Source organism: Emys orbicularis, chromosome 23 (assembly GCF_028017835.1).
Source record: "Emys orbicularis isolate rEmyOrb1 chromosome 23, rEmyOrb1.hap1, whole genome shotgun sequence".
Taxonomy (NCBI): Eukaryota; Metazoa; Chordata; order Testudines; family Emydidae; genus Emys; species Emys orbicularis.
This window is the reverse complement of record NC_088705.1, coordinates 8,481,420-8,506,664: the sequence shown is the minus strand read 5'-3', so window position 1 is coordinate 8,506,664 and position 25,245 is coordinate 8,481,420. Positions and strand designations below refer to the sequence as shown.

The 25,245-nt window shown below is 46.0% G+C and overlaps 3 protein-coding genes across 5 annotated transcripts; all 3 read left to right on the top strand.

The window, feature by feature from the left end:
- Positions 1-389: 389 nt before the first annotated feature.
- CNR2 (cannabinoid receptor 2) lies at positions 390-1,457 on the top strand. Its single transcript, XM_065421805.1, has one exon. It carries the CDS (start codon positions 390-392, stop codon positions 1,455-1,457), a length of 1,068 nt encoding a protein of 355 aa, XP_065277877.1.
- A 4,964-nt stretch (positions 1,458-6,421) lies between these two features.
- On the top strand, positions 6,422-12,765 carry FUCA1 (alpha-L-fucosidase 1). Its single transcript, XM_065421615.1, has 8 exons — positions 6,422-6,777; positions 7,904-8,038; positions 8,595-8,732; positions 8,831-8,936; positions 9,384-9,584; positions 9,776-9,966; positions 10,781-10,880; positions 11,571-12,765. The coding sequence occupies exons 1-8, from the start codon at positions 6,422-6,424 to the stop codon at positions 11,709-11,711; spliced, it is 1,368 nt and encodes a 455-aa protein (XP_065277687.1). The 3' UTR covers positions 11,712-12,765.
- A 904-nt stretch (positions 12,766-13,669) lies between these two features.
- Positions 13,670-24,973, top strand: HMGCL (3-hydroxy-3-methylglutaryl-CoA lyase). Of its 3 annotated transcripts, none has more exons than XM_065421512.1 (9): positions 13,670-13,743; positions 15,681-15,764; positions 17,350-17,457; positions 18,154-18,249; positions 19,339-19,487; positions 20,843-20,906; positions 21,352-21,540; positions 22,300-22,425; positions 23,284-24,973. In XM_065421512.1, the coding sequence occupies exons 1-9, from the start codon at positions 13,693-13,695 to the stop codon at positions 23,383-23,385; spliced, it is 969 nt and encodes a 322-aa protein (XP_065277584.1). In that variant the 5' UTR covers positions 13,670-13,692; the 3' UTR covers positions 23,386-24,973. The 3 variants fall into 3 exon arrangements, with proteins under 3 accessions (XP_065277584.1, XP_065277586.1, XP_065277587.1); XM_065421514.1 differs by lacking the exon at positions 13,670-13,743 and adding an exon at positions 13,935-14,170; XM_065421515.1 differs by lacking the exon at positions 13,670-13,743 and adding an exon at positions 14,179-14,256.
- Positions 24,974-25,245: the final 272 nt, after the last annotated feature.

Sequence of the window (25,245 nt, the reverse complement as noted above, 5' to 3'; positions counted from 1 at the left end):
AATAAAGTCAGTGGAACTACTCACCTTAGTAAGAGCAGCAGGATTTGAACTGACAGTTTAGATATGCCATCCCCTATGTCTGTCCCACTGCCACTACCCTCGGCCATCCAGTCCCTCCCAGAGTTACACAACTCTTTGGACACAGAACATAGAAATAGTTCTCGCTGGTCTCTTTTCTCCTTTGTACGGTCTCAAATCCTTTGCAAAGGGGGTTGGGGACAGGGGATATTCTCTGACTGTTTCATGTCCCTTTAGCTGTGTGTGTTGTTCTTTGTGCTGGGTACAAATATAAGTTTTTCCCCTCTACATCTTTTTTTCAGAGCACCCTCTGAAGGCTCACCAAGGAAACCCCTGGTCTTTGGAAAGCTTTTTGGTCCTGGATAATCACAATGGAGAGATGTCAGGTGTCCAACTGCAGCATGAATACCATGGACCTGAAATGTTACATGGTCCTTAACAGCCTCACTCAGAAAACAGGCATAGCTGTGCTGTGCTCCATTGTTGGGATTCTGTGCGTTTTGGAAAACTCTTTGGTGTTGTATCTGATATTTGCTTCCCCTAAGATCAGAAAAAAGCCTTCCTACCTCTTGATCAGCAGCTTGGCCCTAGCAGATGTCCTGGCCAGCATTGTATTTGTCTGCAGCTTTCTTGATTTCCATGTCTTCAACAGAACTGACTCCTCTAAAGAGATCTTCTTGCTGAAGCTTGGAGGGGTCAACACGTCCTTCACAGCATCCTTGGGCAGCTTGCTGCTGATGGCATTTGACCGCTATGTCTGTATCTATCAGCCATCGGAATACAAGGTCATCGTGACGAGGAAAAGGGCTGTGGTGGCTATGACTGTGATGTGGATAGCTACCATGATCACTGCCTTCCTGCCTCTAATGGGGTGGAACTGCTGCAAGGTAAACTCACCCTGCTCTGAGCTGTTTCCCTTTGTTGATAGCAAGTATCTGTCAAGCTGGATCTGCCTGGTAATGATTCTGCTGCTGTGTATAGTGTACGCCTACGTCCGGGTGCTTTGGAAGGCTCATAAGCACACAGTGTACATGGAGAAACGCCAAACCCAGGCTGGGCAGCGGAATGCAAAGATGAGGATGGACGTCATGCTCGCCAAAACATTAGTGATGGTCCTGGCCATTGTCATGACGTGCTGGTCCCCAGTGCTGGCTCTCATGACGTACAGCCTCTTCGTCAGCCTGAATGATCACATCAGAAAGGTGTTCGCCTTCTGCAGCACCCTCTGCCTGGTGAACTCCATGGTGAATCCCATTGTCTACGCCCTACGAAGCAGGGAGCTGCGCTCCTCTTTGAGGAACACTAGTTCGTGGTTCAGGAAGAAGGTGAGCATCTCAGAGAGCTCCCCGGAAGCAGACAGCACTCAGAAATCCTCAGCGATAGAAACCATCTGTGACGACACTGTGTGCAACACAGACATGAATCTGCTGAAAGGCTGAGCTTTGACGGGGGAAATGTATGACAGATTTTGGATTGTTTCTTTGAAAAGAAAGAAAATCTAAAGCTGCTTTTCTTTGTAGCTCCTGGGAGGATTCGTGACTGAATGCCTTGCCGGGGACATGAAGCCATTTGGCTGTAATGGTATCATGAAACATTTGCAGATCACACCCTCCTTGTGCCTGGGACTTTACTTAGTGAGTAAAAGACATGAGCCCAGATTTGTAATGGTATTTAGGCACCTAATTCCCATTAATTTCCAAGGGAATTAGCTGCCTAAGTACCTTTAAATATCTGGGCTGCTGGTCCCTACCCTCTAAAGAGCAGATACACCCAAGCAAAGGAAGACTGGACCAACTCTACCATACGAATACTACAATGATAGCATAGCAGGCTTTCATAGATACTACAGTGATGGGTGCTCTACAAACACCATGGATGGATGGATAAACAACAGAAGCAGTCCCCACTATTTTAGGGCAACCCTCCCGGTTTACCAGGCTAAGTCCACAACTGTGTCAAACAGTGATCTTCTTGACTCACTTATCTTGCAGTCAGTGACCTCTTTCCTCCCTACTCTAAAATGAAGTTCTGGTCCAAGTGAAATGTGCTTTGACCCACATGGCTGTAGAATCATAGGGTTGGAAGGGACCTCAGGAGATCATCTAGTCCAACCCCCTGCTCAAAGCAGGATCAATCCCCAACTAAATCCCCAAATGGCCCCCCTCAAGGATTGAACTCACAACCCTGGGTTTAGCAGGCCAATGCTCAAACCACTGAGCTACCCCTCCCCTGTAGCACAAGGCTGGTCTGTGGCCACTCTGCTGCTGGGACTGCAACATTTTATATGCAATTGTGGTTCAATATGCTAAGGCATCGAGCACACTGCAGTGGTGGTGAGAGCCCCACACTCCCATTAAACTCAGTGGAAGTTGAGCACCTTGCAGGATGGAGCCCTCAGTGGGTCTTATGCCCAGATACTCAAAGGTATTTAGGCTCCTGACTTCCACTGAAATCAATTGGTGCCTAAATAGCTTTGAGGAACTGGGCAGTCTGAGAGCCTGTGTTTAGGAGTTTGATTGTATTTCCAGGAACATTTACAGCCAAGTATGGCTCCAAAGGAAACGTATGAATGTGGTTTACTTCTCATCCAACTAAGGAGGCACATTTATCCCTAGTGTAATTGCACTGACTTTACTGGGACTACACCAATGAAGAATTAAGCCCTTTGGCTGGAATTATTGAGCAGCTGTTTTAAGAAGGTGCTGTATTGTTTTGTCCAGAAATGCAATATGTGCTGAAGATGTTTTATACTCTAAGCAGGCAAGTACTGGATATTTGTGCCTAGGAAATAAGACATTCCATAGGTATCTTTTGCAGAACACGTCAACTGGACACAGACAAAATAACACAAGCACCAGTCAGTACATGTGGCCAAGGGCATGTCATAAAGACTTGCACCTGCTTTACACCAGTGCTGAATTTGCCCCCTTGGGTTCAGCATATTAATATGATTATAACGTCGGTCTCCCAACTCCTGACAAACACGAGAGAACAACATTTGAAATTTAACAAAGCACACTCGGGCTGTTAATAATTGACCTCAATCATGCCGGTGGCACGAAAAGTTACCTGCAGTAGTATATGTAAATATGCCTCTTGTGCTACATACTATAAACCACTATGTTGTATTTAGCTAGCAAACTGTCATGGTAAATCTGTTAGCACATCATTAAATGTCTTATTTATTTTAATAGTTAAACTCTATACAGAGTAAGAATAAAGAATATTTTCTCTGTGGCTTAGAAACCCTAGAGCAGGGGTGGGCAAACTTTTTGGCCCGAGGGCCACATCCGGGTATGGGAATTGCATGGCGGGCCATGAATGCTCACGAAATTGGGGGTTGGGGTGCGGGAGGGGATGAGGGTGCTGGCTGGGGGTGTGGGCTCTGGGGTGGGGCCAGACATGAGGAGTTAAGGGTGTGGGAGGGGGTTCTGGGCTGGGGCAGGGGGTTGGGGTGTGAAGGGAGGAGGGGAGGGGAAGGGAGAGGGCTCCGGCTGGGGGTGCGGGCTCTGGGGTGGGGGTGGGGATGAGGGGTTGGGGGTGCAGAAGGTTACTCCGGGCTGGGACGGAGGGATTCGGAGGGCGGGAGGGGGATCAGGGCTGGGGAAGGGGGTTGGGGTGCGGGAGGGGGTCGGGGTGCATGCTCCGGGTGGTGCTCACTTCATGCAGCTCCCAGAAGCAGCAGCATGTTCCCCCTCTGGCTCCTACGTGGAGGCACGGCCAGGCGATTCTGCATGTTGCCCTGTCCACAGGCACCACCCCTGCAGCTCCCATTGGCCACAGTTCCAGGCCAATGGGAGCTGCGGGGGCAGCGCTTGGGGCGGGGCCAGTGTGCGGAGCCCCCTGGCTGCCCCTACATGTAGGAGCCGGAGGGGGGACATGCCACTGCTTCCAGGAGCCATGTGGAGTGGGGCAAATCCACGATCCCGCTCCCCGGCTGGAGTGCCGGAATGGGGCAAGCCCTGGATCCCGCTGCCTGGTGGGAGCTAGAGGGCTGGATTAAAACGTCTGGAGAGCTGTATGCGGCCCCCGGGCCGTAGTTTGCCCACTCCTGCCCTAGAGTAACTAAGTAGTTATAGGTTTCAGAGTAGCAGCCGTGTTAGTCTGTATCCGCAAAAAGAACAGGAGTACTTGTGGCACCTTAGAGACTAACAAATTTATTTGAGGATAAGCTTTTGTGGGCTACAGCCCACTTCATTGGATGCATAAGTAGTTATATGCAGTGTTGTCGTAGGTCTATGCTGTTTGCTACCAGTGGCTGCTACGATAGAAATAAGGATGCCTTTGCAAAATTATGTTGTGACATTGCACTCTATATGATTTTATGAAAGTATGCTGATGAGTGTGAATATAATGTAACTAAAATATTCTTCATGCAAAGGGTCTCTTGTAAGGTATCATTACAAAGCTTATAATCTACTGAGCATGGTCATCCTATTTGTATAAATGTATCACTCTTGTATCTGAAACTAGAAATATGAAATATAATTCTGAGGGCCTATTGTAATTATGCAAAGTGTGGGCCATTAATGGTGGTTTGGAATCTTGATGGCTCCCATTAACCAGGACAATGGACTGTAGGTGGCTCCGTTTACTTGTAAGTCTTCCTGTATACGTGTGTGCTGGCAAGTGGGTAATGAAGTCTTACAGTGACATGTGATCATGTCACCTGAAATGGAATCCATCTTTAACCTGATGTTTTTCCATTGACAAGGAGGGGGTGGGAACCCAGAGAGGGACAAAGGATTCCCGCCTTATGCAAAAGATATAAAAGTAGGTGGAACAGAACAAAAGTGGCAGCCATCATGAGAAATCCCCTAGCTACCACCTGAGCTGGAACAAGGGTTGTACCAGGGGAAAGGATTGTGCCCAGACTAGGAAGGCGTCCAGTCTGTGAAAGAAACTTATTGAAACATCCAGGGCCGCCTGGGGGGGGGGGGGGGGGGGGCAAGTGGGGCAATTTGCCCCAGGCCCCGCAGGGGCCCCCACAAAAGTTTTTTGGGGCCCCTAGAGTGGAGTCCTTCACTCGCTCCGGGGGCCCCGGAAAACTCTTGTGGGGCCCGGGCCCCCGGAGCTTCTTCTGCTCCGGGTCTTCGGCAGCAATTCGGCGGCAGGGGGTCCTTCGGCTCCGGGACCCACCACCGAAGTGCCCCGAAGACCCGCGGCGGGGGGTCCTTCCACCTCGGGACCCGCCACCGAAGTGCCGGGTCTTCAGCGGTGGGGCCCCCCCGCCGCCGAAGACCCCAGGCCCCCTGAATCCTCTGGGCGGCCCTGGAAACATCTCTGAGGGTGAGTTTTTATCTGTATTCAGTTTTATTACTGTATTAGACTCAGATTTGCGTGTTTTATTTTATTTTACTTGGTAATTCACTTTGTTCCGTCTGTTACTACTTGGAACCACTTTAATCCTATTTTCTGTATTTAATAAAATCACTTTTTACTTATTAATTAATCCAGAGTATGTATTAATACCCGGGGGGGGGGGGGGCAAACAGCTGTGCATATCTCTCTATCAGTGTTATAGAGGGTGGACAATTTATTTGTTTACCCTGTATAAGCTTTATACAGGCTAAAACGGATTTATTTGGGGTTTGGACCCCATTGGGAGTTGGGCCTCTGAGTGTTAAAGACGGGAACACTTCTCAAGTCGCTTTCAGCGTAGTCTGCAGCTTTGAGGCACGTGGTTCAGACCCTGGGTCTGTGTTGGAGCAGACGGGCGGGTCTGGCTCAACAGGACAGGGTGCTGGAGTCCCAGGCTGGCAGGGAAAGCAGGGGCAGAAGTAGGCTTGGCACATCGGTTGGCAGTTCCCAAGGGGGTTTCTGTGATCCACATATGTAATTGCACTACATGTGTTATATGCTGAGTTGTAGCTGTGTTGGTCTCAGGATACTAATGCGACAAGGTGGGTAAGGTAATATCTTCTATTGGACCAACTTGCTGCTGTGGGCAAGCTACACCTAGGGCCGGCCTGTGTCAGTCTCAGCCGGCAGGGTGCTAGTGGGTCACCCCACGGGGTGGTGCCCTCTATGGTGCACAAGCTCCTCCCAGCCTTGGACATGGGCTCCCAGCGCCCCCAGCTCCTGGGACCTGCCCTCTCCCTCAGTGCCTGAGCGGTGACAATCCCAGGGGCAGCACGTGCCGCCTGCATGCCCCAGGAACCACGTGGCCATTGCCTCGCTGGCGATGGCTTTTCTCCTCAACATGAGGCGGTCAGTGCCTCTCTAGCAATGGCGTCGCCCTTGTACATCACGTGGTCAGTGCCTCTCTAGCAATGGCGTCGACCCTGCTCATCACGTGGACCGTGCCCATCACGTGGTCAGCTCGTAGGTCCCCGTTTTGGCCCGTCTCGGCTCCCGTCCCGTGGGCGGAGGGGCGGGGCCTGGGCAGAGCTGGTTGGGGAAGATGGCGTCGCTGGGAGCGGCGCGCTGGCTGTTGCTGCTGGGGGCGCTGGTAGCCGGGGCGGCCTGCGGGCCCCGCTACAGCCCGGACTGGCCCAGCCTGGACGCGCGGCCGCTGCCGGCGTGGTTCGACCAGGCCAAGGTGGGGGTGTTCGTGCACTGGGGGGTGTTCTCGGTGCCGGCCTATGGCTCCGAGTGGTTCTGGTGGCACTGGCAGGGCGAGCGCCGCGGCGACTACGAGCGCTTCGTGCGGGAGCACTTCCCGCCCAACACCACCTACGCCGACTTCGCCTCGCGCTTCACCGCCCGCGACTTCCGGCCGCGCTACTGGGCCTGGCTCTTCGAACAGGCCGGCGCCAGGTCAGTCCCGGCGGGTGGGCGGGAGCGCCGGGGGGGGGGCTGTCGGCACTGGTGACCTGGGGCGGGGGGAAGTGTGGGGCCCCTTGGTCTCTAATGGGGAGTAGCCTGGGGGATGGGCTGAGACCTGAGAGTACAAATCAGGGCAAGGGGGCACCCTGAGGGGCGGAGCAGGGAGTAGCCTGGTGGGGAGGGGAAGGGATGCGTGAGGACAGGGTGGCCCTGGGCTCTGCTGGGGGAGAAAGCTCTAGGGGAGTCCCTTGGGGCAGGAGTGCAGTGGGTGCAGTCACTGGTGACCTTTGTGCACTTAAAGCATCTGTAGGGATCATTGGTTTGCTCCATCCCAGATGCAGAGCCACTCCAATGGGCAGAGTGTACATAGGGCAGAACCCTGGTTCCTATAGTTTATTTCCCTGCTGGGGCTGACTCCTGGATCGTAGCACCCTGAGGATGCATCATTCCCAGGAAAGGAACACGTCTGTGGATTTTAAATCTTGCATTAATCGAAACTAGGTGCGAGAGGGAACCAGTTTCTGCTGCCTTCCACTAGAGCAGATGTCAGGTGATTTACTTCCTCCTTTAGCCAATGGACAGTCCCTTTCTGAGAACTTAGTGAGATATGGTTTCTACAAACTTACACAAAGCAAGAATGATTTGGTTTTGTAAAATGAGTCTCAAAACCATTAAGTTCACTGGAACCATGGAAGCACTTGGAAGTGGTGGTTTATCACTCAATCAGTGGCTTTAAAGTGTCTAACTTTGAACATGGATTTAGTGCTGTTGAAAGATGCCACTCTGACAGCACTGATGTTTTTTATTCTTAGGTTTACCCTTTTGCCCTTAAAAGTTCTCCTTCCACGTTGAGGGTAAGGCATTTGTTTCACTACTTGTGTTCTGTCTGCATAGGGAATCAATCTGTCACTTTTTATCAGCAATAAAATTCATTTAAAACTCCTAAACTTTAGGAGAGAACTTGCAAACAGGTACATTTAGAAAAGGAATCTGAGACAGCTCTTGACACCATCGTTACCATGTCCTTTGCTTTCCAAGTACCAGTTTTATTCAGATGATTTGGAGTATCTTAGGTAGGTTCTATTTCCTTCTGAACAAGGGGCTTTGATTTCCACAGGTATGTGGTGCTGACTACAAAGCATCATGAGGGCTTCACAAACTGGGGGTCTCCTGTGTCCTGGAACTGGAATTCTGTGGATACAGGACCCCATCGAGACCTAGTGGGTGAACTGGGACAAGCTCTCAGAGAAAGGTATGTCACTGCTCTTATACATACTGGCAAAACTTTGTTACCCAAGAACTATTTCCAGTTCTTGAAGTAGATGCCCATTAGCATCTCCTAGTTCTTTTTGATACATTTGTCACTAAGCACATGCTTTTCAACAAAAGTGTTCTGCCTCAGGGTAAGAGAACTCTCGTACCCAAATCTTCTGTTGGTTTCCTACAGGATGGCAGTAAGGTCCAGTGAATAGGGCATGGGAATCCGAGTTTGACAACCTGGGCTATATTCCTGACGTTACCACTAACTCACTGTGTGACTTTAGGCAAGTTACTCAATCTCTGTCTCATGTGTGAGGAAAGGAGTGTGATATTTACCCACTTCTAGGAAGTATTTTGAAACCTATGAATAGATATAGCATTCTCTAACGCAGACTCAGCACTGAATACTACAATAGTAGGTTCTTGTCTTTTTTTTTTTTTTTTTAATATTGTAGTGCAGTGAATATGCAATGAGATCTTTTTTTCAGACTGGTACTTTTTTGTTAACCCAACTTTCATCTCTTTCCTTGCTTTGTTTAATATTTAAGGAACATACGCTATGGACTGTACCATTCTCTCCTAGAGTGGTTTAATCCTCTGTATTTAGATGACAAAAAAAATGGCTTCAAGACGCAGAATTTTGTCTTTTCAAAAACTATGCCAGAGCTTTATGATCTTGTTTTAAGGTAAGAGCTGCAAACTTTTAGCACCCCTGAATATTACTGTATTTCTGGACCAGAAGTGGGAATGTTAAATTTTCTGGTAACGTTTATCTGTCTCCTAGGTATAAACCAGATCTGGTTTGGTCAGATGGTGACTGGGAGGGTCCGGAAACATATTGGAACTCTACCTCTTTCCTTGCCTGGCTTTATAATGATAGTCCTGTCAAGGTACTGCTGTCAGCATTTCCTTCATGTCTTCTGGCCATTACATAAATATGGAAAATCAGGCAGCTTCTAATACTGGCAGAATCTAAGTCAAAACCTCAGGATCAGTCGAAGCATATAAATTGTCGAGGGCATCTAAAGTATTTATGGAGATATACCTATCTCATAGAACTGGAAGGGACCCTGAAAGGTCATTGAGTCCAGCCCCCAGCCTTCACTAGCAGGACCAAGTACTGATTTTGCCCCTGATCCCTAAGTGGCCCCCTCAAGGATTGAACTCAATCCTGGGTTTAGCAGGCCAATGCTCAAACCACTGAGCTATCCAGGAGACTAGTAACCAAAGATCCCAGAACAAAACCCACAAACTTGTTCCTTTGAAACACTGCAGCAGAAGGATTGAGTGTCTAAGTCAAAATAGTTTCTACTCTGAACCGTCTCTCATCATTCTAGGATACTGTTGTGGTAAATGACCGTTGGTGCAATAACTGCTCCTGCCATCATGGAGGATACTATAATTGTGCCGATAAATACAAGCCGGGCACCCTGCCACAGCACAAGTGGGAGATGTGTACGTCTATTGACAAAAGATCTTGGGGCTATCGAAGCAACATGCAACTCAATGAGCTCATGGATGAATCAAGTATTATCTCAGTAAGAACATTTTAATATAAATAGGGGGATTGCTGGGGATTAGACGTTGTCTACTTATCTGGCAAAACAGTAGGACAGGGTGGTGGCTAAAGTAGCTGGGACAATGAGAATAAAGCTTTATGCAGGTGTCTTTCTTTCATAGTCAAGAGGGAAAGTAAAGTGGATTCACGTTACTTTCCTGTCTGTCACAGGAACTAGTGCAGACTGTGAGTTTTGGAGGCAACTATCTTCTCAATGTGGGCCCTACAAAAGAAGGGGTGATTGTTCCAATCTTTCAAGAAAGGCTTCTGTCCCTTGGGAAATGGCTGCGTGTTAATGGGGAGGCAATTTATGCTTCTAAGCCATGGAGGGTGCAGATGGAGAACACCACAATCGATGCATGGTAAGGGTTACTTTACACAAGACCACTCTGAAAGAGACACTCATCTCCGGCTGTGATCTCATGAGCAAAGAAGGGTTGAGCTTGCTACTCTGAGAGCTCCAAAGAAAAATAAACACTAGAAAGACATTGATTCACAAGTGGCCCTCTACTCTCTGAGTATTGGACTGTTGCCCCATGCTTTAAAAAAAAAAAAATCAATAGTAAAACACTAAAGATTTCATGTGCTTCTCCTGAGTAGGAGTGTTTAACCTCATTGTTTTGGCTAAAATTCTTAGTTGCATGACTGCATTTTGTCTCCCTAAACTCCTGTGGTTGGCTTGGTATGGTGGTATTTACTTCTCAGATTCTTGTGTAATAGATCTGTGCACTCTTACCCAGCAACTGCATTTCCTCAGAGGAAGAGATGTATAGTAAGTGTGTAAGGAGACCAGAACACTACAAACCTAACCTGTTTTTAAAGAGAATAATGAAATGACCTACATGAAGCTTCACAAGAGCTTAATCTATGCTATTGACCACAGCAGCCTAAAGCAAGGCCATGTCGCAAGGTGACCTTTGTTTTCAGGGAGCGTATGTGGACTTCGTTTAGCTTTCCTCAGTCCCTGCTGACTGGATAAATGTTGGTTCCAAAGTATTGAGGTATGCAAGGAAAGCAGGTGACCCCTATGTGGCTGGCTTTCCCAATATGACTAGACTGATAAATGGGGGGAGGCATGTACTTTTTGCTTTACTTCTGACAAAGCCAGATGCTTGTCTGCCTCTGTATTTTGTGGTGATCTACGCACCTCTGTACACCATCATTATATTCCCTCAGGTACACTTCTAAAGGATCAACTGTATATGCTATCTTTCTGAGCTGGCCAGAGGGTGGTGTGTTGAAGCTGTCTTCACCTATTCCATCTGCAAGCACACAAGTAAGGAATCTGAAGAGTAGATAATTAATCTCACGAGTCCATCTCTGGTACATAAAGGCTGAGATGGCCCAACCTGGATTCCATTAAATATCTGGTGAAAGTACTGTATATATAGTTGTCTTCCCTTACTTCTAGTCTTGGGTCTTCTTTATCAGGGAGAGGTCATAAAGGAATTGTGATCCCTCTTTCTGTGTGTTCACCTTGCTTTAAACCACCATTATTCTCTAAGAAACACTGGATAGGACTTGTCAGCACTGCTTGTTAACCTGCCATAGTACCGCCAGGGGCATTTCTTCCACAGCGTTCCCAGCCTCTATTGACTTGATTTGCTATGAAATTAACTGAGACGCCCAAAAAGCAGTAGGACCACTCTGACATGGCAACACAAACTAAAAAAAACCCTATTAAACTACTCACTGCAAATGGCACAGGGAGGGGGCTGTGTCAGCTCCAAACCACCATAAGAAAAATCTCCCTAGTGAAGAACCATAGGCAGATGCTGAGCCAAAAATGTGCCTTGTACAGTACTCTGCAGCTCAGTAAACTCTGGCTGGATGGAAAGTAGTTGGGGCTACCTCTACCCTTTGAGTGTCTGCAAATACATTGAACTTGCTGGCTGTGATGTATTTAAACAGGAAGTATGTGCATGAAGCAATAGATGAGTGTATTGTTCTTTCCCTCTTTCTTCAGGTGACTATGCTGGGGTTCTCTGAGACGCTGAAGTGGGAGAAGGCCATAGATAAAGGGTTGCTGATCACTTTGCCCTATGTACCTCCATCTGTTCTCCCAGTCCCGTGTTGCTGGACTCTCAAGCTAGAAGGTGTGGCGTGATAGTGACTTTGAAGAAAAGCGAGGAACTAAATCTTTTTTTTTTTGCTTTGTTTTGATTTTATATTTTTTTGAAGGTGAAGGAATCTTAATAAATTGTTTTTCTTGCTCATCTAAGAGAATACCTTTCTAAGCCGCTCTGGCCAAGAAAACAGCTAGGTCAGTGCATCTTGGGTGGGAATGAAGGCCTGACCTATACGCAACCTTTCATCTGTCCGAGAGACGTGGTCTGCAATAGTAATGTTCTGTTGCTGGATTTTGACCGCTGAGTGTGGTCAGACGACTGTGATGAGAGATCCTTAGCTGGGCTTCTTGACAGATGTTATCACTTTGCCACCTTTAACCATGGCACTGCAGCCTAATAGGCATGACAGTCACATAAGGTATGTGGGAGTGTGAACAAATTTAGTGTGGGACAGTTATAAAGATGGTTGAATTAGGATCTGCTGCCAGCAAACACAGACTGTGAATAAATGGCACTTAGTTACTACAGTGATGGGTACATTAGAAATGCTTAAGATTGACAAAATGAGCGATGGTCACCCTGCCAAGAGGGTGCTTACCTACTAAAGGAGAGATCTCAAATTTTTAATTATCAAAATGTTCAATTTATAGCTGTTAACCAAACTATGGAGGGATGGAACTATTTTCATGTTTACTTACGATCAAGGAACGTGCCTTGGACTGGTGTATAAGTCTGCACCATAGAACTAGGCAAAATAAAGCAGGAAAAAACATCCATGGCTTCGGGACAGGAGCAGGTCTCCCCTGAAGTTGTCCACTGCACCTGTGTTTTAACAGCTATCAGCTCAGGAGCTCTGAAACTGAATTTTCTACTGACTGATTTGAATATTCATGACACTTAAATGGTGTAATCTTCTTGAAACTAGTTTTTAATCAAAATGCAATAGCCTAACTTTATTTTCTGGTGTGTGAAATTATTAAACATCCTGTTTAGGGTGAGTCCATTATGCCATTTAAAGTCTAATTGGAATTAAGCACTTTTTCAGATTCTTATGTGCAATGTATTTTCATATGTAAATTTTAAAAATAAAATTCTATTAAAACACTGCTGCATTCATTTCATTTGAATTAAAGCTGAATTAAGTGTGATTACAAATATTTATAATGTAAAATAAGTGGATTTATATTAATGTTTGAAGGAGATTATGAATTTAAAGAATGCATCTGCTCTCTCTCGAATATTCATATAAATTCAACTGATTTTAAATTCTTGTCCTTAAGATGTGGGTGTAGTTACATGTGTGGAAAGAGCTGTAGGTAATCTGTTCTTGTAAGTCTTTGCAGAGGTACCATTGGTCTGACTTAAAATCAATATAACTCTTTCAGTTTTGTTAAACAAAAAAGCCCCTCTCAGTACTTGTATTTGGTAAGTTTGTAAAGGAAGGATTTCATAGCAAATCCAGGTTAAAACTATGAAACTCTGTTCTATGAGTCTGCATTTTACTAGAGCATGGTGGGAGTAAAGTGCTTGTAGCCATAAGTGTCACTATTCAAAGTGCTATATAGCAACCCAACACCACTGTGCTGCAAAGCAGAAGGTACCAGACTAGATGTAAATGTGGCTTAGAGCAATAGCTCTCAAGCTTTCCAGACACCTGTACCCCTTTCAGGAGTCTGATTTGGTCAGGTCCCTTCCACTCCTACAGTCTGTGAGTCTATAATCATGATGTGCTTCAGCCACATCTACAAGCCTTGGGGCTTAAGTCCCCGCCTCGCCTGTGTGCAAGGGCCGCAGGGAGCCCCAGAGCAGGGGATTCTGGCTCAGAACGGGGCTGCAGGGAGGTGCTGAGCCTGGGGCTAACTACCACGGCCGCTTCCCACTAGCGCGGAGCTGACGGTCGCTAACGAGGCAGCGGAGCCTGCACGAGGGAGCTGCGGGACTTGGGTCACGTGCTCAGCAGCTGGCGGGGGGGGGGGAGGTCACGTGACAAGGGGGCGTCTGTCACGTGAGCGTCCCAAGATGGTGGTGGCCAAGCGGGCGCTTCCGTGGTTGGCGGCTTCGCTCCGCCCGGTGAGTGACTCCCCGTCCCCGCCCACTGCGGGGGTCCGGGCTCCCCCGGCTGCCTGCGCTCCTCGGCCTGACTCGGCCCGGCTACGGGCTGCCCCAGGGCCTAGTTGGGCCCCAGCCGCTGCACTGGGGGTCCCGGGCTGCCACCCCCTTCTGCTTAGCGAATGGCACCGCCGCGGCCTAGCTCCTGTGCCGGCTTCTCCGGAGAGCTCGGGGCCCGTCTACACTATGGAGGCCGCGGGGCCAGGCCCACACTGTAGTCCTACAGCGGCAGACGCGGGTAGTTAATCACCTCTCTGAGAGGCGGTGGGCAGAAGAATCCCTCCCTTGACCTAGCCGCCTCTGTGCCGGGCGTTAGCCTAACAACTACAACGCTCAGGGCACTCCCTTTTTCACAGCCCTGAGCGAAGTAGCTAGGTTGACCTAAAAGGTGCGGACCTGGGCTAACTCTGAAACAGTTCCAAATTTACGTAGTGATGCTGCTCTCACTGCCTGGCCACTGGGGTCACGGAGCAGGTATTTAGTTATGGGCTTATCGCGCTGGTCCTTGCAGCTCTTCCGGTCCCCTTTAAGGAGAGACTGCTGTATAAAGAGTAGGTCTCCAAGGCCCAGGCTGGCTAATTAAAGTGCTGCCAGCTCTTCTGATTTCATCATGAGAGTCACGATGTTTGGTGTTAAGCTCTGGTTCCTGGATTCATATGCGAGTGTCTCAGCTATTCTTTAAAACAAAACAAAAAGTTTTTAGTTCTTGTGGTTGCAGAAAAAAGCCTGAATATGTGACCCAGATTCCCCTGAAAGGCTCAGAAAGCAGAAGGCAAATACAAAGAACACCCAAATTTATTTTTATTTAAAAACTCATGCTTTTGGGGATTGACTTGTGATTTTTTTGAATGCCTGGGATCAACAGTACTCTGATGCCTTTTCTATGTTTCCTAGTATGTGAAACAATCATAGACACAGGTTTCAGAGTAGCAGCCGTGTTAGTCTGTATCCGCAAAAAGAACAGGAGTACTTGTGGCACCTTAGAGACTAACAAATTTATTAGAGCATAAGCTTTCGTGGGCTCTACAGCCCACTTCTTTGGATGCATATAGAATGGAACATATATTGAGGAGATATATATATACACACATACAGAGAGCATGAACAGGTGGGAGTTGTCTTACCAACTCTGAGAGGCCAATTAAGTAAGTGGGGGGGGAAAAAACTTTTGAAGTGATAATCAAGATAGCCCAGTACAGACAGTTTGATAAGAAGTGTGAGAATACTTACAAGGGGAGATAGATTCAATGTTTGTAATGGCTCAGCCATTCCCAGTCCTTATTCAATCCTAAATTGATTGTATCTAGTTTGCATATCAATTCCAGCTCAGCAGTCTCTCGTTGGAGTCTGTTTTTGAAGTTTTTCTGTTGTAAGATAGCCACTTGCAGGTCTGTCATCTTACAACAGAAAAACTTCAAAAACAGACTCCAACGAGAGACTGCTGAGCTGGAATTGATATGCAAACTAGATACAATCAATTTAGGATTGAATAAGGACTGGGAATGGCTGAGCCATTACAAACATTGAATCTATCTCCCCTTGTAAGTATTCTCACACTTCTTATCAAACTGTCTGTACTGGGCTATCTTGATTATCACTTCAAAAGTTTTTTTCCCCCCACTTACTTAATTGGCCTCTCAGAGTTGGTAAGACAACTCCCACCTGTTCATGCTCTCTGTATGTGTGTATATATATCTCCTCAATATATGTTCCATTCTATATGCATCCGAAGAAGTGGGCTGTAGCCCACGAAAGCTTATGCGCTAATAAATTTGTTAGTCTCTAAGGTGCCACAAGTAATCATAGACACAGTTAATGTTAAGAAAAACATGAAAAATTGTTGCCCTATGTGGTTTATAAAGGGTCTTTTTTCCCTCCTCTTTCTGTCTTCTGTGCAGATCAGCTCTACGGCAGCTGGCTCCCTTCCCAAGCAAGTGAAAATAGTTGAAGTTGGCCCCAGAGATGGACTGCAAAATGAAAAAGTAAGGGACGCTGCTCTCTGTGCTCAGCTTATGACAGAGAGGCTGTTGTAATAACTTGTTGATTTAAGGTTTGAACATTGTGAGTCTGCTGTTTCAACACTGCCCTGCGTTACTTCATTCTCCAGTCAGAATATTTTTGTAGCTCACAATCTCCTCATCCCCAAAATCCTCTTACATTTTTCTTCAACTTCCAATATGTTTATTGCCATATAAATTGCCAAATATGTTTTGTTAATGAGTCCATTTGCCTTTGTTTCTTGAGTCATTCAGCCTAATCTAATTTCTGTTATACCTCCCCTATGTATATATTGAGAGGATGATATAATTAACTCACAGGTGAGCTTGTCTTGTATTTGTATTACAAATTATGTTGAACTAGAATTCCCTCTTGTATTCAAAACGGATTTTAGTGTCTGCTGCAGGAGGGTAGTTTGCTACTACGCTGGTCCTGCAAAGAGTTAAGCACATGCATGACTTGATGCACCTGAGTAACACCATTGAACTCAATGGGTCTGCCCACATGTGTAAACTTAAGCTTTGCTTACAACTCTGCAATATTAGGGCCTAATATCTAGTGTAATTAAATTCCTGAGAGAGAACACAAATAAAACTACTGAGGACATATGCAAGGCTGCTAAGCCAAGGGGTGTTACGTTCTGTCTTAAGTCAGTTGCTTTGTTTACCTGTTAAAAAAAATCTATCCGCGCTGAACAGTATGTACAGACTATACCCTATTCAGTAGGGTATAGTCTGTACAGTCTAGGCAGCAAGAGTGAGAGTTTTGGTATAGCAAAAATTCCATTGTTAGCTTGTTGGGAAAGAGCCATGTTTTGTGGTTGATGCTGGAGAGCTCCAGTTTGTGGTTGTGATGACATAGCTGTGATAATATCCCCTATTAAGGGGAAGTGAGACTTCTTTTCAGCAGTTCAACCAGAGTTGACTGCAGTGCACAAAATGAAGGGAGGCCCTGCATGCACCACAACCACACTTAATAATGGCTGTTAACTCAGTTGTAGCTGAACTCATTGCAGCCTAGCTAGGCAAGGGCTAAAGCTTGGCCCTGTTAATTTGCTTATCTTGTGATTTAGGTCCTGTCCACACAGACCAGACCAAATTTATCATAACCCCTTTCAGTCACAGCTGTTAACAGCCATAGTTAAATTCAATTTGGCTGTGTAGACAGTGCCTTTGCTTCAGTGGGAATTACGAGCAGTCTGCAGGATTGGCCCCTTAATTATCTGTGTGATTGGCTGCTGCTTCTGAGGTTGTTCCATACAACCAAGGCACAAGTGTTCTGCTTTGGATGGGCTAGCAGCAGAGTGAAACTGATGGGGATTGTTGAAAAACCTTCTCCAAATTCTGAATAGTACTGTGTTTAGAAACTCATAGAATAAAGCATCACATTTTACTTAAAGATCATGTTATAATAGATAACAGAACAAATCCTTTAATAAAGTAGATCTGTATTATCACTTTGTTTCTTCTGGGAAAGGGGTTTTTCAACAGATGTATAATCTTTTGTTGTATTAACAAGATTTGTTGTAAAGTAACTTTAATCTAGGTTTTTTCTCTTTCCTCCCTGTAGAATATTGTCCCTACACAGGTGAAAATCAGCTTAATTAATATGCTGTCCGAAACAGGACTTCCGGTCATAGAGGCTACCAGCTTTGTTTCTCCCAAATGGGTTCCTCAGGTCAGTAGCTGGGATTATTTGGGGATTTTGTGTGATCAGAAAGTGGATTTCAATATGGTTGCAGAAAGTTCGCTGTTAGCCTGTTAATGTTATCTTTTACACTGTCAGATCTGGTCTTAAACTTCCCTGAGTCTGGAATAACCTAGCATTGCTTCACTGGCCTGTTCTCTCTTATAGTTAGATCACTTTTAGCATTTATTATTATTTGTATTCTGGTAGGCCAAATAATATTTGTCTCAGGGATTAGGGCCTTATGCAGAACGCTGTGTTCACACATAACAAAGAGTCCTTGTCCCAAAGAGTTTGCAATCAAATATAAGACAAGAGATGACAGGTAGAGTGAGGGAGCATAGGGTGATAATGAGGCAGTTATGACTGATGTAATATTAATAGGACAGACTAGAGCTTCCCTCTGAACCCCAGTGAAGAATAAATGCAGATTCAAATGGAAACACAAGAAAAAGAGCACAAGAGAGCCCCTCCTTGAGTGGATGACTCTTAAGTGATCACTTTAAAATATCCCCAATGTTTTCAGTACAATTTTGTTTGGCTTTTAAAGAGCCATCTCTTTAAGTCTTGATTTTTTGCTAGTCCTTTGGATTCTTATTTGAGACACGGTTTTAAGAAGCTTTTTTAACTTACTGGATAAGTAGCCTGTTCGTATATTCTAAAGTTTTTCTCCCATTTGCTGGTTAGATGGCTGACCACACAGAAGTCTTGCAGGGAATTCAGAAATTTCCTGGTGTCAGCTACCCAGTACTGACCCCTAATCTTAAAGGATTTCAAGCAGCGGTAAGAGAAATGTATTGTGTTTAGGGTCTGAGTTCTCTAGTGTGCATTATGCATGTCATTGTCTGGGTGGGGGTACTTCAAACAAGTGGGAGATATGTAGAAATTGTACTTTATAACATTTCCTCTGAATTTTTTATATCAACGTGCAGCAGGCAGCGCTTGTAGTTTATCTAAAGAGGGTCTTTCCTAGTGGGGAACTTGAAACATGCCACTTATAATGCAAAAATCTGTGTTCTTGATTCCCGCCCCACCCCCACTTCTGGTCATCAGCAGTGGTATTTCTGTCTAAACAAACCCTTCTGTCCCACAACTGAACTTCTGCTTCCACTATATCCTGCGGAGGTGGCTTTAGTGTTGCATTTATGGCTTTGCAATCATTTCCGTGACTCTCTCAGATGTCGCAAACCAAGGATTATGTTTTTGCTGTGGGGTGAATTGAGATGAGAATCTGGTTTGTAAGGGAGAAAGCTCTTTTATTAAAAACAGACAGCTTTAGAAATCGCAAAGGGTCTACAGAGCATGGCTGACCAAGAAAATTCGGGTTTTTTTCAACGTACTCTGTACAAAATGACTTTGTGAAAAATTCTCTCTAGGGGAAAATACATTTTAAAATTGCAAATCCTATAAGACCAATAACCTCAGTAGAATAAGGTTTTGTTCCAGTAATGATCTGTAACTGCACCTCTGGAGTAAATAGCTTTATCCCTTCAGCGTATATCTGTCACTGATACAGGCTGCTACAGCCGCACAAATTCTCATTCCATTGAGGTTATTGCTGATACATACTTGTTTGGCAAAATGTGAAGTGGCAGTATTATCACATGGCTCTCCCAGTGATGTGCAAGAATCCAAGCTCCACAATAAATCATGCAAGTATAACAAGAAGAATATTGACCTGTCCAAGGCAGCCAGTGATAACACTGAGCTTAACTGCTTGGTGCTGAGTCAGTGGGAGCTGGGCCTGTCCTTTGGGTTTGACGTCAATGGGAGTGGAAGATGCTCAGCACCTTGCAGGATCAGACCTTTCACAAGTGCTTTATTAGCAGCAGAAATGAGTCCTTCGGTTCTTTCTCATCTCCCTGTTGGAAGGTGGCAGCAGGGGCCAAGGAGGTGTCTATCTTTGGAGCAGCCTCTGAACTCTTCACTAAGAAGAACATTAACTGCTCCATAGAGGAGAGTTTGCAGAGGTTCAGTGAAGTGATGCATGCAGCAGGAGCGGCCAGTATTCCAGTCAGAGGGTAAGAGAGCCCAGTGCTATATCAAACCAGTTTGTTAACCTGTGCTAATGATGTCAAACCATATAGGAAAAGTAAGACTACTGGGGCATGGGCAGGCTAGAAGTACCTAAGGCTAATATGACTGGGGAGGTGATGACCACTTGACTGTACTGGTTTGAAGCCAACAGTGAAGCCTGGGACCTCTCGTATGTCCCATTTGCTGCTTATGACCCACCTTAAATTCCCAGGAGCAGAGGAGGGGGATTTACTCCAATCTCTTTTTATGCTGATTTTATTTACTTTGCTTCCTGTTCTCACGAGTAAGCCAGGAAATTGCGTTGGTGCTGCCTGCATGACTTTGGAAACAAAAGAACCCTAATCCCTTTTCATTGACCAGATACCATTATTGAGTAATCTTCCTCTCTTCTGCAATGGTCAAACCGTGCTGAGGCCACTTGTAAGCGTAACCTGTCCTGAACTGAGCTCCTGGCTACGAGTACTGTACAGCATATGACTAGGTCTCTCAAATTTGGTTCTCTCAGTGCTGTGGCATGCATGTGACTAGGTCTCAAATAATAAAATCTTCCTTTCCCGGTGGAAAGCAGATTTCACCGCTTTTAAGCTTCCGTTTTCTTAGTTTTAATTATATCTTGGGCTCTATCAAAGCAGTGGTTCTCAACCAGGGGTACGTGTACTCCTGGAGGTACACAGAGGTCTTCCAGGGGGTACATCAACTCATCTAGATATATTTGCCTAGTTTTACAACAGACTACATAAAAAGCACGAGCGAAGTCAGTACAAACTAAAATTTCATACAATGACTTGTTTATATTGCTCTATATACTATACACTGAAATATAAGGACAATATTTATATTCCAATTGATTTATTTTATAATTATATGGTAAAAATGAGAGAGTCAGTAATTTTTCAGTGTCCTGTGACACTTTTTTATATTTTTATGTCGGATTTTGTACGCAAGTTGGTTTTAAGTGAGGTGAAATATGGGGGTACACAAGACAAATCAGACTCCTGAAAGGGGTACAGTCATCTGAAAAGGTTGAGAGCCACTATATCAAAGGATCCAGAATTACATTTATTAGTTTTCACACAAATACTCCCTGCATTGTGGTGTGAAGTATTCAATGGTTAGCAGAGTGCCTGACCTCAGTAATGGCTGCCTGTTTCTTTGTGTAGAGGGAATTATTACGGAGACCATAAGCCTTTGTCCACGGAATTCCACCCTTTGGCTTTTGGAAAACTAGTAGAAATTTCCCATTATTTAGAATGCTGCATGTACTGTGACTGACTTAGCCTCTATTTTATTCCCCCACCACCTCCAAATTCCCCCTGCTAATCTCAGGCTTTAACTGCAGGTATGTCTCTTGTGTTCTTGGTTGTCCCTATGAAGGAAAGATTGCCCCTGCTAAGGTTGCAGAGGTGAGTACACCATAAATGTAGCCAGAGGCTATCTACTCCTCTTTACGCTTGGGACAAGAATCCAGTGCCCTGAGCTGCTTGGAGATTTGCTTTTTGCACGAGACAGAATAGGGTGCTGTTTGCTTGTGGAGATGCACCTGGAAATTTAATGACCACATCTCCCACCGAGAATTAGGGGTGTTCTTGTCAATTGCCAGCTCAGTGAAGAAGTGAATGCTGAGACAGATTTAATTGGAAGTGGTATTCGTCACTTCTTGTCCTCAACTGTGTGTATCTAGTGTTCCTGGGTGCCGTCTAATGGTTGTTCTGTTCCACCCCAGAGGTGGCTGCATTTTCAGGGCAAGTGAAACGATCCCTCTCTATAGCTTGTGTCTCAATTTGTGAAGTGCTTTGGGATCCTAATAGCAAATCTGTTTTCTCATTAAGTGTGTCATTTTGGGGGCAGGTATCCAAGAAGATGTACTCCATGGGGTGCTACGAGATTTCCCTGGGTGACACCATCGGTGTTGGGACCCCTGGGAGCATGAAGGAAATGCTCTCTGCAGTCATGAAAGAGGTACCCGTCGGGGCCCTTGCCATTCACTGCCATGATACCTATGGGCAGGCTCTCGCCAACACCTTAGTAGCACTTCAGGTAACTGTTCCTTTACTTCAGTGAACAATCTCTGTGGGTTTTGTCTCCCCTCATGTGCTGAGGGTCTCTCACCCTCCCCTTTCCTGTGTGTGCATGTGTAGCTATATATGCAAACCAAGAAAATCATGGTGGGTGTGAGTGAAAACTGTCACAAGTCCCGAAGTTGTGCCTCGGTTTGGTTCAGGTACATCAGCACTTGGAGTTCTTCACCCAGTGGTATCCGAGTAATGGATTATGCTGGGTTCCATAGGGGCTGCAGTAACTAGACTCAACGTTCTTTGCAGTGAGCGGTATCTGAAACAAGCACTTTGGTAAGTTTGCTGCAGCCCGTGCTTTGCTCACAAATTACAACAGTCTGTCAAACTGCTGTAGGGAGGGAGGTGTTACTAGCACTTTACGGCCCTGAGAATGAGTTAATAGAGGATCAGGCGTATGTGCAAACTAGTACAGGACGTTTCTATCGGAACATCATTGATATGGGCTGGTCTTGTATATTAGAGACCAGACTAGCGATTCTCAGGGCTGTCAGTTGCCTGGATTTGGCTGCATCTGCAGCACAGCTCACCCCTACCCAGCCAGGAGCGAGGGACTGACCGGGACACTGCCCAGAATGCCTGTTCAGTTCTTTATTAAAACTCTTCCCCGGGCCAGAGGATGCTTGTACCTTTGGCCCAAAGGTGGGCAGTGTTATTGCTCTGATTTACAGTACGATGGGACCAGAGCTGCAGACAGTTTTACAGATGCCTGTTTTGTATTCAGATGGGTGTGAGTGTGGTCGATTCCTCAGTTGCTGGTCTCGGAGGCTGCCCGTACGCACAAGGAGCATCAGGAAATGTAGCTACAGAAGACTTAGTGTACATGCTACATGGCCTGGGGATTCATACCGTAAGTACAGCGGGCTCACAGCTGTCATGGCACTGCGTGCTCACACTGCTCTCTCTAATGGGGCTTCCATCAGGGCTCAATACGTGGCTTTGAAACTTGACCTACAGACACCCTGACTGGCAGACGTAGCTTCCCTGTACTCACGTGGCTGCCACACAAATATAGTGAGGCTCTGTCTGGCTGAAAGAGCCCTTGTTGTCTGGCACGGCAAGGATAAGGGAGTGAGTTGGAATCAGTGAGCCTGGACTTGGGGGCGTTAAAAGCAAACAGCCAGAAAACCCAGCCCACACTGAGCAGTAATAAGGAACGAACTTCCTACATGCCACCTTTCTATGAGTCCACAAGGGAAAGAATATGGGCACGTCTGATCCTTGTTCCAGCTTCAAAGGTCATTGTGTCCCCTCCCCCGCAGCCCCACTTCCTCTGGTTTTAGCCTCACTCCTTTATGGTGCCTTTGATCTTGAGCTTCTCCCTCCCCTGCTCTTTTCCCTGAGTGCATACTAAGGAATGCATGACTTTAAATGCCGCTGTCATAGAATAATAGAATATCAGGGTTGGAAGGGACCTTAGGAGGTCATCTAGTCAAACCCCCTGCTCAAAGCAGGACCAATCCCCAGACAGATTTTTACCCCAGTTCCCTAAATGGCCCCCTCAAGGATTGAACTCTCAGCCCTGGGTTTAGCAGGCCAATGCCCAAGCCACTGAGCTATACCTCCCACTAGTGACCAGTTGCCAAGAGTCTTACCAAAACAGCATACCATTTTCCAAAGCTGCCCACCGGTCTGGAACATGGTGGCGTAGTTGTGCAGCCCACCCAGCAGGTGCATGTACAAACTGTTGTATTTCTATCTCGTAAAGGGAGTGGATCTACAGAAGCTGATGGAGGCAGGTGTGTTTATCTGCAAAGCACTGAACAGAAGAACCAGTTCAAAAGTGGTTCAGGCTTCCAGCAGACTGTGACACGGATCAGTTTCTCCTCCGACAAGTCAGTGAAGAAAGCCTCAGTGAGGATCTGGAGCCTTGCCAAGTTTACATTTGCTGTCTGGGTTGTTCTTAAATATTCCCTTTTGGGCTTTGGACTTGGTGAACGGGAGACTATATTTAGTAGAATCTACAAAGAAATGAAATAAACAAGAATGCTTTAGCAGACCTCCATGAACATGTTATACATCTTTAAAGAGAGGGGAGCTGGCCTCTGACAGAGCTGTCGTGAAATGGACAAACTTGTATCTGAGGAAAGAGTAAGGGACACACCGTTGCTTTTATGCAGAGAACAGAAGGCAGTAGGCACCTCGGAAATTTCTTTGAGCTTTCTTGATGGGGGTAATGTTTTTTGTTTGTTTGTTTGAGATTAACAGGGAGCTCAGAAGAGCATCCACTCAGATTAATTACCACCTCCAGGGGATTGTCCGCATAGGACCAACACTACAGTGCACCCAGTTAGAGCACTTTCCTTGGGTCAGACTTGTGCTAGCTTCTCAGAACAGCATGGAGCAATCCTCTCCTCGCATCACAAGCAAAAGTTACAATTGAAAATGCAAGGAAGCACCTTTATTCTATAAATCGGAGTGAATATCAAGGGTGTAGATCCAGCTTTGGATCTTAGCTCTGAGTATTCAGTAGTGGAGGATAGTATGGGGTCATAAGATGCTTTTCAGTTAATTGTCAGTTGTGTTAGGGAAAGATACAGATTTTATCATCTAAAATATTAGAGTAGCAGAAATCTGGTGTGATTAAACCAGGGGGGAAGAACAACTTAGTACTAAATGTGTGGCAGGAAATCGTATCAGGATAACTACTGTGTGAGCAGCATGCTAATGGGAGAGTGTGGAAGAAGTGCCTTATGGTTACTATCCTGCAGAGAAAATCTAGACCGAGGTTCTCAAACTTCATTGCACCGTGACACCCTTCTGTCAACAAAAATTACAACATGACCCCAGGATGGGGACCGAAGCCTGATCCTGCCCGAGCCCCCCTGCCTCAGATGGTGGGGCCAAAGTCTGAGTCCCACCACCCCGGCCTTCAGCCCCAGGCAGGGACCCTGTAACCTGAGCCCCACCGCACAGAGTTGAAGCCCTTGGGCTTCAGCTTTGGTCCCGGATGGTGGGGTTTGGCTTTGGTCCCGGGCAGCAAGTCTTAGCCAGCCCTGCCAACCTCATTAAAATGGGGTCCCAACCCACAGTTTGAGAACCGCTGATCTAGACCAACAGGGCAAGAAGAAATTAAACAGAACTAGTATAATTTCTGTACTTCATTTGAATTTCTCATATCAGCTGGAATTGTCAGCCATTCAGTTTCTACGGAACTCTGATCACTGAACAAATTATTATTTTTTTCATAAAAATATGGATTATTAAAAATAGCCTGAGCCAATTACTAATACACAAAGCTTGTATTGATGGCAGGTGGGCGTCTGTTTCATGGCTAACCTCTGCTCATTATTACTTACTTTCCACTCGGATGATCTTTACAGCACCAACATCCTTTTTGCAAAACACTGGAATCATAAATATGTTTATGTAACAGCAATAAATTATATTTTAAAATGACCATGATCAGTGCCTGTTAGTGTCCAGTTGATGTGCCAATAACGCCAGGTTAGTTTTATAAATGCATTAAATTGTTACAGCATTGGTAATAGTGACATTGGTGCTCCTGCCCTGTAGTGGGGTTCTGTTTTAACAGCTTTCTGTCTCAGTCTGTCCATGAGACACAGGAATGGAGCATTTTTGGGGTACCACTTGGCTTTAACTCCTAGGGATGGGACTGTTTTCATAACAGTACTGTTTGTCTGGTACTGTAGTACAGCATCAACCCCTT

Excerpts from the sequence above, each read along its gene's own strand:
- CNR2 (XM_065421805.1), top strand. The coding sequence starts at position 390 with ATGGAGAGATGTCAGGTGTCCAACTGCAGCATGAATACCATGGACCTG.
- FUCA1 (XM_065421615.1), top strand. The coding sequence starts at position 6,422 with ATGGCGTCGCTGGGAGCGGCGCGCTGGCTGTTGCTGCTGGGGGCGCTG. Across the intron at positions 6,778-7,903 it reads TTCGAACAGGCCGGCGCCAG|GTATGTGGTGCTGACTACAA; the intron begins GTCAGTCCCGGC and ends TGATTTCCACAG. Across the intron at positions 8,039-8,594 it reads GGACAAGCTCTCAGAGAAAG|GAACATACGCTATGGACTGT; the intron begins GTATGTCACTGC and ends TTAATATTTAAG.
- HMGCL (XM_065421512.1), top strand. The coding sequence starts at position 13,693 with ATGGTGGTGGCCAAGCGGGCGCTTCCGTGGTTGGCGGCTTCGCTCCGC. Across the intron at positions 13,744-15,680 it reads TGGCGGCTTCGCTCCGCCCG|ATCAGCTCTACGGCAGCTGG; the intron begins GTGAGTGACTCC and ends TCTTCTGTGCAG. Across the intron at positions 20,907-21,351 it reads CCCCTGCTAAGGTTGCAGAG|GTATCCAAGAAGATGTACTC; the intron begins GTGAGTACACCA and ends TTTTGGGGGCAG.